The sequence below is a fragment of the Carcharhinus amblyrhynchos genome, chromosome 12, assembly GCF_965287045.1.
Source record: "Carcharhinus amblyrhynchos chromosome 12, sCarAmb.v2.hapA, whole genome shotgun sequence".
NCBI classification, from domain to species: domain Eukaryota; kingdom Metazoa; phylum Chordata; class Chondrichthyes; order Carcharhiniformes; family Carcharhinidae; genus Carcharhinus; species Carcharhinus amblyrhynchos.
In genome coordinates, this window is record NC_137335.1 from 12,699,439 (window position 1) to 12,712,226 (window position 12,788).

At 42.1% G+C, this 12,788-nt stretch overlaps 1 protein-coding gene across 2 annotated transcripts in view; it reads left to right on the top strand.

Moving 5' to 3' along the window:
* The window catches only part of ralgapa2 (Ral GTPase activating protein catalytic subunit alpha 2), a 474,330-nt gene that overhangs the window by 64,725 nt on the left and 396,817 nt on the right, over nt 1–12,788 (top strand). For both annotated transcript variants that reach the window (XM_080200068.1, XM_080200069.1), the window contains exon 3: nt 3,844–3,893. In XM_080200068.1, the coding sequence (XP_080056194.1) occupies nt 3,844–3,893 (50 nt within the window). The remainder of the gene's footprint in view (nt 1–3,843; nt 3,894–12,788) is intronic.

Sequence of the window (12,788 nt, forward strand, 5' to 3'; positions counted from 1 at the left end):
TTCATGCATGTGTATGAGCTTTTCCTTTTAGAGTAACACACTCTTACTTTTGGCTAGGTTTGTTTAACCGCACAAGTGGAACTTCTGCTTTTTAAGTGCACACCCTAATTTTGTACTGAACCAATACCTCTCTGCTGGATGGTGATCTTATTTTTTTAACCTGTTGCTAATTTAAACTTGAGTGATGCGCAAATATTTTAACACTGTCTCTTGTCTGTCAAGCTTTTGGAAAAGCAGATTTAGTGTCATGAAGAGGTTGCCATGCCATTTGTGGATTGTAGCTCAATATGAAGTGTTGTACATAAGATGGAAGTAACTTCCATGTTTCAAACTAAATAAAAATTTATGCCATTTCATTGAGAGTCATATGGCCTACTCAGAGTTTATTCCTTTGTGAACTTATCATTAAGCTCCATTGTACTTAACAAAAAAGAAAGATGTTAAAGCTTTTTGGCCATGTACTCATTAGAATACTTCCCCAGAATACCAGTATAAGAGGAGGAGAGTGCTGATTGGTTAGCAGGTGGACTCTGGTTGAGGCACTCTCCTTGGCAACACTTCTACCCATCAAAATCCACAGCATTCTCTTCTCAAAGAACAAAGAACAACCCAGCATGGGAAACGGGCCCTTTGGCCCAACGAGCCCGCGCCGCCATTTCAACAGAGCATTTTCCTACACCTACCCTGCCCCGTGTGTGTGGGTGGTACCCCTAATGTAGCTAGATTCAGGGGAGAATAGTGTAGGATCAATTTGGTACACCAATCAGCCTAAGAGCACATCTTTGGGGTGTGGGAGGAAACCGGAGCACCCGGAGGAAACCCACGCAACCACGGAGAATGCGCAAACTCCCACAGACACAGGCCCAAATCCATGTATCTGCACAGCTAGCAGTGATAGTCACTGAGCTGTTGTGGTGCCTGTCTGCTGGTCCAGGATTAAGCACACACAACGACACGTAGCATTAGGCCTCTCTCAAAACCTCCAAGAGCAGCCCATGCACGACCCATCGTGTGCATGCCCCTCGTTTGACAACAAGGTGGACCGACACCTGTGGATTGAAAGAGACAAAACATTGACATGTAATATTACATTTCCAGTGTTGTCCCAAGGCTCTGACCCTTTTTAATACCGTCTTCTATAACCCTCCATCCCTGTTTCACTCCTGTGCCTATCTAAGTAAACCTTAAACAAGTCCAGCGTGCCTGCCTTCACCACCTTACTTGGTAGCGCATTCCATACCCCCACGGCCCTCTGCGTGAAAAACCTCCCTCTAGTATCCAAATTATACTTCTCCCCCCTCACCCTTAGATCGTGACCTCTGTAATATTTGTCCCCAATCTAGGGAAAAGCCTGCCACTGTTGACTCTATCTATTCCCTTCATTATTTTATACACCTCTATCAGATCCCCCCTTAATCTCTGTCTTTCTAAGGAGAAGAGCCCCAGTTTTTCCAATCCTTCCTCATAACTCAGTCCTTCCATACCAGGCAGCATCCTGGTAAACCTCCTCTGCACTCTCTCCAGGGTCTCCACGTCCTTCTGGTAGTAAGGTGACCAGAACTGGACACAGTACTCCAAATGCGGTCTAACCAACGTTCTGTATAACTGAAGCATTAGATGACAGCTCTTATACTCTATACCCCTTCCTATAAAGACTAGCATTCCATAAGCTTTCTTCACAACCTTCTCTACCTGTGTTGACACCTTCAGAGACTTGTGCACTTGCACTCCCAGGTTCCCCTGCGTTTCTATACTCTTAATCAGTCTACCTTTTATCATGTAACTCCTCCCTGCATTATTCCTTCCAAAATGCATCACCTCGCATTTGTCAGGATTAAATTCCATCTGCCATCTATCTGCCCAGTATACCAACCTATCTATATCTTGCTGTGTCACCTGACAATCCGCCTCAGTATCTGCCAAACCTGCCATCTTGGTGTCATCTGCAAACTTGCTGATCACACCACGTACGCCCTCTTCCAAGTCGTTTATATATATTACAAAGAGAAGAGGTCCCAGTACTGAGCCCTGCGGCACACCACTGGTGACTGACCTCCAGCCAGAAAACGACCCTTCCACTACTACTGTCTCCTGTTGCCCAGCCAGTTTTCAATCCATCTAGCTACCTGTCCTTGTATCCCATGTGCCTTAACTTTTTCTACCAGCCTACCGTGAGGGACTTTGTCAAACGCCTTACTGAAATCCACATAGACAACATCAACGGCTCGCCCATCGTCAACCGTTTTTGTCACCTCCTCAAAAAATTCTACCAGATTTGTAAGGCAAGGCTTCCCCTGAACAAAGCCATGTTGCGTTTCCCTAATCAGATCGCAACGCTCCAAATGCTTATACATCCTATCTCTAAGAATTTTTTCCAATAATTTTCCTACCACCGATGTCAAACTCACTGGTCTACAATTACCAGGGTTATCCCTACTGCCCTTTTTAAACAGCGGTACCACATTAGCTACCCTCCAATCCTCTGGGACCTCACCTGTCCAAAGAAGAGACAAAGATTTGCGTCAGAGGCCCAGCAATTTCATCTTTCACCTCCCTAAGCAGCCTGGGATAAATACCATCAGGCCCCGGAGCTTTATCCATTTTTATGCTACCTAAAAACCCTAGCACTTCCTCCCTCGTAATGGATATTTCCTTCAAATGATCTACAGCTCCCTCCTCCAAGACATTACAAGACACCAAACCCCTCTCCTTTGTGAATACCGACGCAAAGTATTCATTCAGGATCTCCCCCATTCCCTCAGACTCGATGCATAGCTCCCCTCCTTTGTCCCTAAGAGGACCAATTTTCCCTCTAACCACTCTCTTGTTGCTGATATAAGAGTAAAATGCCTTTGGATTTTTCTTAATCCTATCAGCCAAAGCCATTTCATGCCCTCTTTTTACCCTTCTAACTCCCCTTTTAAGCTCTCTCCTACTCTCTCTATTCCTCCAGCGCTCTCTCTGTTCCCAGTTGTTTCGACCTAACATATGCCTCTCTCTTCTTCCTGACCAAGTCTTCAATACCCCCTGTAATCCACGGCTCTCTAATCCTGCCTTTCCTATCCTTCCTCTTTGCTGGCACATGCCTTTCCTGCAACATTATCAGTTTGCCCTTGAAAGCCTCCCACTTAGCAACCGTGGACTTGCCCGCTAACAACCCCTCCCAATCGGTGTCCTTCAGCTCCCTCCTAATCTGGCTATAGCTCACCTACCCCCAGTTCAGCACCCTCCCCTTCGGTCGGCACTCATCCCTTTCCATTTTTATCCTAAAATAGACAGACTTATGGTCACTGTTAGCCACATGTTCGCCTACTGCAACCTCAGCCACCTGCCCTGGCTCATTACCCAACACTAAATTCAGTATAGCCCCCTCCCTAGTCGGGCTAGTTACGTACTGCTCCAAGGACCCTTCCAACACACATTTTACAAATTCCCCCCGCATCCATACTGTACTTGTACAGTAAAAATTGTTGTTTGTTCCTTGTGTTGGTATTTTTGCAGGAGTGCAAGATAAAGCTTTGATCTGTCCTTTTTTTTAAACGATGCTCAAGTTATTCACTATAAAACGATTATTTGTGTAATCTTCATTATGAATTCCCTCATCTGGGAAGTTTTTTACTATTTTAAATGTATATTGAAATAACTGTTAGTTACAAAGCAAATGTGAATCTTAATGTTAATATGATGAAGACATATTGTTTTGATTTTCAGAGTCATCTGAAGTGCTGTGATATATTTTCTAATCACATTTGAAATGTTTACCACAATTCAGATGACTCTTGTGCATGTTGTGCTTGAAAATGGAAAAAAATCACTACTTTTTTTTTTCTGGGATGGTTTTAGGGAATAAGTCACAGAGGGAGGAGCTGGACTCCATTCTCTTTGTATTTGAGGTAAGTCTTATTTTGCAATGAACTACATATATATATATATAAGAATGTTCTTTCTATTGAGTAATCAATGCTATCACTTATCTATTTGTATGTCTGCTAGACCGTTTCTCATTCATTCATGGGACATGGGCATCGCTGGCTGGCCAGCATTTATTGCCCATCCCTAATTGCCCTTGAACTGAGTGGCTTGCTAGGCCATTTCAGAGGGCAGTTGAGAGTTAACCACATTGCTGTGGCTCCGGAGCCATGTAGGCCAGACAAGGTAAAGACAGCAGATTTCCTTCCCCAAAGGACATTAGTGAACCAGATGGATTTTTCCGACAATTAAGAATGGTTTCATGGTATCAGTAGATTCTTAATTCCAGATATTTTTATTGAATTCAAATTCTACCATCTGCCATGGCAGTATTTGAACCCAGCCCCCAGAACATTTACTGAATTTCTGGATTAATAGCCTAGCAATAACACCGCTAGGCTATCGCCGCCCCTAATGTTCCTTTACCTGTTATTGTCTAAGGATGTAACTAATAAGTACATGTGTAAGGTGTTCTGTGTGGTTTTAGGAGTTCCGTTGTAGGAATTTATGAACATAATGGAAAAAGTACTGAATTTGATTTATTATTGTCATGTATACTAGGATACAGTGTGAAGTTTTGTTTCTTGCACACTATATGGGCAAAACATACTGTTCGTAAAGTGCACAGGGGAAAAAGGAAAAGGATAGGGTGCAGAACATGTTGCATTACAGGTAGGGTGAAGAAGAAGACCAGTTTAATATATGATAGGACCATTCAGAAGTCTAATGACAACAGGAAGAAGCTGTTCTTGGTATGTGTTTTCAGACTTTTGTATTTTTTTTTCCCGACAGAAGAAGGTGGAAGAGCGTATGTCCGGGGTGCATGGGATGTTTGATTATGCTGACTGCTTTCTGAGGCAATGGGGAATGTAGATGGAGTCAATGGATGGGAGGCTCGTTTGCATGATGGACTGGGTTTCGTTCACGACCCTTTGTAGTTTGTTGTGGTGTTGGACAGAGCAGGAGCCATACCAAGCTGTGATGCAACCAGAAAGAATACTTTCTGTGGTGCGTTTGTAAAAATTGGTGTGAATCGTAGTGGACATGCTGAATTTTTCAGTAATTAAGATGGCTGCTCTGGGATTTATCAGGGATGAGTATTATGAAAAGAGATGAAAGGGGTTAGGGCTAATTTCGCTGGAACTGATATAGTTGAGGTGTAAACTGATTGTGGCCTGCAACATGTCAACAAAATAGAGTTTTATTGCTCCAGTGTTAGGTGAAATTTTACTTGAATGCACAAACGTAATCACAAAATGAAGTAAATGTTGGAAAATACTTGTTTACATAGATAACGCTAAGTTTATTGGCGTTTTTGCCACAACAATGGAAGTATCTGCATATCTGACAAGCGAATAAATGGTTTGAAGAGGAATATTGCAGTTTGAGGAGTATTAGTGTATACAGAAGGTGGAATTAGGTAAAATAGCTTATGAAGTAAAAAAAAAAGCAGACTTCAAGTGTTGAAAGTTTTTTGCTGTATTGATTTCTTAAAAGGCTAATTTCATTGCTTTATAACAGCTTCTTCCCTGCTGCCTTCGTGCTTTTGAATGGCCCTACCTTATGTTAAGTTGATCTTTCTCTGTACCCTAGCTATGACTAATACTACATACTGCACCCTATCTATTCCTTTTCTATGAATGATGTGCTTTGTCTGTAGAGTGCTCAAGAAACAATACTTTTCACTGTATCACCCAATACATGTGACAGTTATTCAAAACAATATTCATTAACATTCATGCCACTTGGAGTCACAAAGCATAGTTAGAGCTTCATTTCTTTGTGGACTTATCGTTAACCTCATGATGTTTATTAATCGCTATCTGATAAGTGTTTTTACTATTTTGAATAAATGAAAAATTATTAATCTTAATTATAAAGCAAGTATAAGTATTAATATTCATGTGATGCAGATATTTGATTTTGATTGTCATCTGAGCTACAGTGATTCTTTCTAACTTCCCACAATTCAAATAACTCTCTGCTATATTGTGCTTGAAAATGCTGAACTTGTTAATTTTGTAGTTGTCAACATCTAATATTGCCATTTTATTTTGTCTTTGGTGAGTATCATTCCAACCAAGTTTTTTTTACCCGGATGTTCACTTTTTAAACTGTTGCACGACGTAATGTGACCTTGTGTTATTTTGGTGGAAAAAGACAGTCACGCAAGAAATAACCCACATGATTGATATGTAACTTTCCGATGCTGCAATTTAGACCCTAAAAAATAAAAACAGTACTACTTTAGAAATCTGACAGGTATAACTACATGATGTAAAGTGTGCCATTTAGAAGCTTACCCCATGTTGCCAAACTGAAATGGTTTTGGAGGAGGGGCTGTTACTGAGTGCATCAAGAAACCACTTCAGAAGTATGTATACAAGTTACATTTCTATTCAGATTTCACATTTGGTAAATTAAGAAAACTATAAAGTATGAAATCTCACTGGAAACAAAACTTATTAATGTGGAATATTTGAACCTTAGTGCATTTATAAGTGCAAAATATATTCCTGGACATGGTGCATTTACGCACCAACAAGAATATTGTAGCATTTGATGCTAGTGATCTCGAGTGCATTGTGCTGGACTTGACATGTCAAACTCTTTTCTACAGTTCAGGTTCAAAGGCACACCTTGGAGAAAGGCCAGGCTAGAACTTTCTCCCTAGGGGAAAGTGTGAGCATCTTGCCCAATGATGGTGAATAAAATAATTTCCATTGCTGATAAACTTTTGTGCTTACAAGTGCCTGATCCCTGAACCTCAGGATGGTGCTATGCATATCTGTGGTGCTGTGACATAACAGACCTCGAGTGATTTAAAAACCAGGAAGATCCATTCTCGCAAAAAGTAAATCAGCTCACCAAACCCCAAGAAAGCTTAGGAGCAATTCATTCCTTTCATTTGATGTGGTATAAATGCACCCTGAATTGTTTTGCATCTTTTGTATACAGTTTCATTGAAAGACAGTCTTGCTTCATCTACAGTAATTTCAGTTTGTTTAGCAAAATATAAATAAAGAAAAGTTTATATGAAGAGTCACCTTGCCCTGTGTTGCTGTATAATGGTGGGAAGAATGACCATTCAAAAAAAATAGAATTGCTTTGTACAGAGAATAAATATTGCAGATTATTGTAAATTTTTATTGTGTATTGATTTACTTAACTATTTAACTTGGGTCATATTGATGTTGTGCATTATTGCACAATGAAGTCCAGTGATTTGATTTTCTTATCTTGCTTGCAAAGACACATTTTTAGTGCTAGTGGCACTTGTATTGGTGGATGAATGGATTGACTGGAGGCAGTAGATTTCCACAGCAAGGAAGAAAGAGTTTGAAAGCAGAATAAACATGGGTAGGTCTTGTGCACCTCCAGTTGAGGACCAACATTGGCAAAGGAGTGAGATGTACTGTCTTCTCAACTGGAGATCATAATTTGAGTTGAGGGAATTTTGTTCAAAAAGTAAATTCTTTCAAAACATTTTCTGATAGTTTGTCAAAATCCAGATATGTTATTGATGGGAAGCCTTCAAAATAAAGTTTTATTTTTGAAATACAAAAGTTGTTCCAGCTTCTCTTGAAGGGATGGATTTTCTGCAGATCACAAAGTTAGTTGCTTGTTGCCGTGTTACCTGGTGGTCAACTTGCTATGTTGGATGGTCTGAAAATGAATAAGTTTGGAGGTCTTAGTAATTCTTAAGGCATAGATGTTGGTCTTTCTGCTGTTGCTGTCTCTTCCTGTAGTCAACACTAAGGTTACAAAGGGATAAATATGGCTGCCTTACCATGTGACCGCTTACAATTTGTTATTTTTCCAAATATGGCAGTGACCTCGGTTGGGTTGATTAGCCACATCCTGATTTATTGTTTAAAGATATTGATTCTGAGATGGTTTCAGAAGAAGTCTGTTCAGTTCAGGAATGTCTTCTGAAGCAGTTTTTAAAAGCAGCATCTTGGCCTTTTGGCTAAGATGCAAATAAGATCAAGCTTTGGAGGAGCTATACCTACTCCAATCAGCTTGGATCATGTAGATCAAGCCCGAAACAGGAGGTGAGAGCCCTGTCTTGTCAGCCTGGATCGAGAATGTCTCAACTTGTTGAGACTTTGAATTGGGTTTGATTTGATTGAATTGGAATAAAAACAAAATAAAACTCAGGATGAGACGTTGACACCAATTAGTCTGGAATGTATTCTTTTGTCTTATGAGGCAGTGAGGTTGTTTCTGAATTCACAAACCAAATATCTGAGCTGTGGCCACCTTTGCAGGACATTGAATTTCTTTTTTTAAAAATGGCCAATTTCAAAGAGCTCACATTTAATTAAGTTTATACCTTAAGTTGGGAACATATGCCTTTGTTTGACATGACAGTGTATTGCAACTAAAAGCTGTCTATAAGGTTATTAATGGGGAAACTCTGCCATGACATTGGATCTGTGCCACAGAAACTATTCCTTAAAATAAAGTGATAGGTTCCAAGGATTATGTTATGGTGGCCAGGAGTTCCCCCCAGTTTGTGCCCAGATAAACGCAATTAGTTTTTTTTAAAAAAAATGTAATAAGTAATCACCAATTAAGTGGTTTAATAGATTGTGGAAATTTGGTATAATGATTAACCTCATAACTATAATACACTCGATTCTGTGATCTTTTGCACGTCAATTGACGCTTGTGTTCAAACAAGCTCTTGTGTGCAATTTCTGCCATATCTAACACCAAAATATGCGTTTCTGCCAATTGCACCTGTTTGCCACCTCCTACCCTCACCATACCAACAATGTAGTTTGTTACATTGTGCAGGATTCACTGGTGTACTGGCAGCTTGGGCACATGAGTGCAGCACAAATTAACAGACCATCACTGAACTACAAAGGCTTGAAGGATGGCTTTTTTTTGGCTGTGACACTTCTTCCCAATGCTGAAAGGAGATCCAGTGGAGTTCTGGATACTACGGTGCAAAGTGTTAAACTGCCACAGGGAAAGGTTTGCACCTCACCTATAGGAATGCTAGCCGCAAAGTGTACAGGGCCTCATTAGTTATGAGATGTTTGTGGATCGGGGTGTGCACTGCCTGTAGTCCATTAAATGTGTTATCAGATGGCTGTGAATTGTTATCAAATAGTCTTGAGACTCAGTCTACAAGCACCCGAGCCTTTACTGTGAAGATGGCGATAACCATTACTCTAAACTTCAACGGATGTGGACCATTCCAGGTAGTAGGTCAGGGCAGTATGGGACAGCATTTAGCAAGTTGTGTGGCCTGGACAATATCCAATTTGATATATAACATGGGGAGCAAAGTTCAAAGCTTTGATCTTTGATCAGGTTGCTGTCTTCCAAATTTGTTTTTGTAGCAATTGACAGGACATGCTTCCTTTGGAAACAGAAATATGAAAGGACAAGATTCTATCCCCCTAACATGAAGCTCATGGATCCAGGATGTCTCTGGTTGCATCCCAGAAATCCTGAGGTGGGAGGGAGAGGAGCCAGAGGTAGTGGTACATTTTGGTACCACTGACATAGGTAGGAAGAGGGAAGGGGTCATGAAAAGAGAATATAGGGAGTTAGGTAGGCAGTTGAGAAGGAGGAACACAAAGGCAGCAATCTCGGGATTGCTGCCTGTGCCACGGGAAAGTGAGGGCAGGAATGGAATGAGGTGGAGGATGAATGCATGGCTGATGGACTGGAGCAGGGGGCAGGGATTCAAGTTCTTGGATCATTGGGACCTCTTTTGGGGCAGGTGTGAACAGTACAAAAAAGATGGGTGGCACTTGAATTGCAAGGGGACCGATATCCTGGCGGGAAAGTTAGCTAAGGCTACTGGGGAGACTTTAAACTGGAAAGGTCGGGAGGGAATCAAGATGAGGTGACTGGGAGCAATGAGGTTAGCTTGCAAACAGAGAAGGATTGTAGACAGTGTAAGAGGGAGAATAGATGGGTGATGGAGAAGGGGAGTGCTCAGACTGAACGTTTGAGATGTCTATTTTAATGCCAGGAGTGTGGTGAATAAAGTGGATGAGCTTGGAGTGTGGATCGCTGCTTGGAAATGGTGATGTGGTGGCCATTACAGAGACTTGGATGTCTCAGGGACAGGACTAGATAGTTCAGGTGCCGGGTTTCATATGTTTCAGGACAGGGAGGGAGTGGCACTATTGATCAGGGATAGTGTCATGGCTGTAGAGAAGATGGACGCATTGTCTGCGGAGCCTCTGTGGGTGGAAGTTCAGAACAGGAAATGATCTGTAACTTTGCTGGGTGTTTTCTGTGGGCCACCCAATAGTAATGGATGTTGAGGAGCAGATAGGGAAACAGATCCTGGACAGATGTAGTAATAAGAGTTGTGATGGGAGACTTTAATTTCCCAAACATCGATTGGAATATCCTTAGGGTAAGGGGTTTGGGGGGGGGGGGGCGGGTTGGGAGTTTGTTAGGTGTGTTCAGGAGGGTTTCCTGATGCAGTGTGAATAAGCCTACAAGAGGAGAAGCTTACTCGATCTGGTACTGACTAGTGAACCTGGACAGGTGTCGGATCTCTGTGGGAGAACATCTTGGGGATAGTGATCTTCACTCTATCTCCTTTATGCTAGCATTGGAAAGAGATAGGATCAGGCAAGTTAGGAAAGTGTTTATCTGGACTAAGGGGAAATATGAAGCCATCAGGAAGGAAATTAGATGAGTAAATTGGAAGGAGGTGTTCTCAGGAAAAAGTACCGAAGTAAGGTGGCAGATTTTCAAGGAATGTTTGTCGTGCAGAACTCTAGACAATGTTCCAATGAGACTGGGAGGTTTTGGTAGGTTACAGGAACCGTGGTGCACAAAAGTTGTAATGAACCTAGTCAAAAAGAAAAGTAAAGCATACAAAAGGTTCAGAGAGCTAGGAGATGTTGGGGATCTAGAGGAGTATATGGCTTATAGGAAGGAACTTGAGAAGGAAATTAGGAGAGCCAGAAGGGGTCATGAGAAGGCTTTGGCAGGTAAAATTAAGGAGCACCCTAAGGCATTCTACAAATATGTGAAGAGTAAAAGGATGAGATGTGAAGGAATAGGAACTATAAAATGTGAAGGTGGGAAAGTTTGTACAGAACTGGTAGAAATAGCAGAGATGTTTAATGAATACTTTACCTTAGTATTCACGGTTGAAAAAGATCTGGATGGTTGTACTGCAGGCTTGTGGCGGACTGAAAAGATTGAGTATATTAAGAAAGAGGATGTGTTGGAAGTTTTGAATAACATCAAGACAGATAAACCGTCGGGACTGGATGGGATGTACCCCAGGTTACTGTGGGAGGCCAGGGAAGAGATTGCATAACCTCTGGTGATCTTTGCGTCGTCGATGGAGATGGGAAAGGTTCCAGAGGATTGGAGGATTGCGAATGTGGTTCCCATACTCAAGAAAGGGAATAGGGATAGCCCAGGAAATTACCGACCAGTGAGCCTAACCTCAGTGGTTGGTACTTGGGGAAGATTCTGAGGGACAGGATTTATGAACATTTGGAGAAGTTTAGTATGCTCAATAGTAGTCAGCGCGGCTTTGTGAAAGGCAGATTATGCCTTACGAGCCTGGTTGAGTTCTTTGAAAATGTGACTAAATACATTGACGAAGGAAGAGCAGTAGATGTGATTTATATGGACTTCAGCAAGGTGTTCAATAAGGTCCCCCATGCAAGACTTCTTGAGCAAGTGAGAGGGCATGGGATCCAAGGGGCTTTCACCTTGTGGATCCAGAACTGGCTTGCCCGCAGAAGGCAGAGAACGGTTGTAGATGGGTCGTCTTCTGCATGAAGGTCGGTCACCACTGGAGTGTCCCAGGGATCTGTTCGGAGACCCTTGCTGTTTATAATTTTCATTAAATGAGCTGGATGAGGAAGTGTGGAGGGATGGGTTGGTAAGTTTGCTGATGACACGAAGGTTGGTGGTGTTGTGGATAGTTTGGAGGGATGTCAGAAGTTGCAGCGTGACATAGGTAGGATGCAAGGCTGGGTGGAGAAGTGGCAGATTGACTTCAACCCGGATAAATGTGTAGTGGTCCATTTTGGCAGGTCAAATGGAATGAAGGAGTATAATATCAAGGGTAAGACTCTTAGCAGTGTAGAGGATCAGAAGGACCTTTGGTGTCTGGGTCCATAGGACTCTTAAATTGGCCTCGCGGGAAGAGGATGTGGTTAAGAAGGCATATGGTGTACTGGCCTTCATCGATCGAGGGACTGAGTTTAGGAGTCGGGAGATAATGTTGGAGCTTTATAAGACCCTAGTCAGACTTCCCTTGGAATATTGTGCTCAATTCTGGTCGCCTCATTTCAGGAAGGATGTGGAAGCTATAGAAAGGGTGCAGAGGAGATTTACAAGGATGTTGCCTGGATTGGGTGGCATGCCTTATGAGGATAGGTTGAGGGAGCTTGGTCTTTTCTCTTTTAAAGAGATGAAGAATGAGAGGTGACCTGATAGAAATGTATAAGATGTTGAGAGGTATAGATCAAGTGGATTCTCAGAGGCTTTTTCAAGGGCTGGAATGATTGCTATGAGAGGACACAGGTTTAAGGTGCTGGGGAGTAGGTACAGAGGAGATATCAGGGGTAAGTTTTTCACTCGAGGGTGGTGGGTGAGTGGAATCGGCTGCTGTCGGTGGTGGCGGAGGCAAATTTGATAGGGTCTTTCAAGACACTTCTGGATGAGTACATGGAACTTAATAGAATTGAGGGTTATAGTTAAGCCTAGTAGGTATGGACATCATCGGCGCAACTTGTGGGCCGAGGGGCCTGTTTGTGCTGTAGTTGTTCTATGTTCTCATCTCTGCCGCCTGCAAATACTCCAAATTG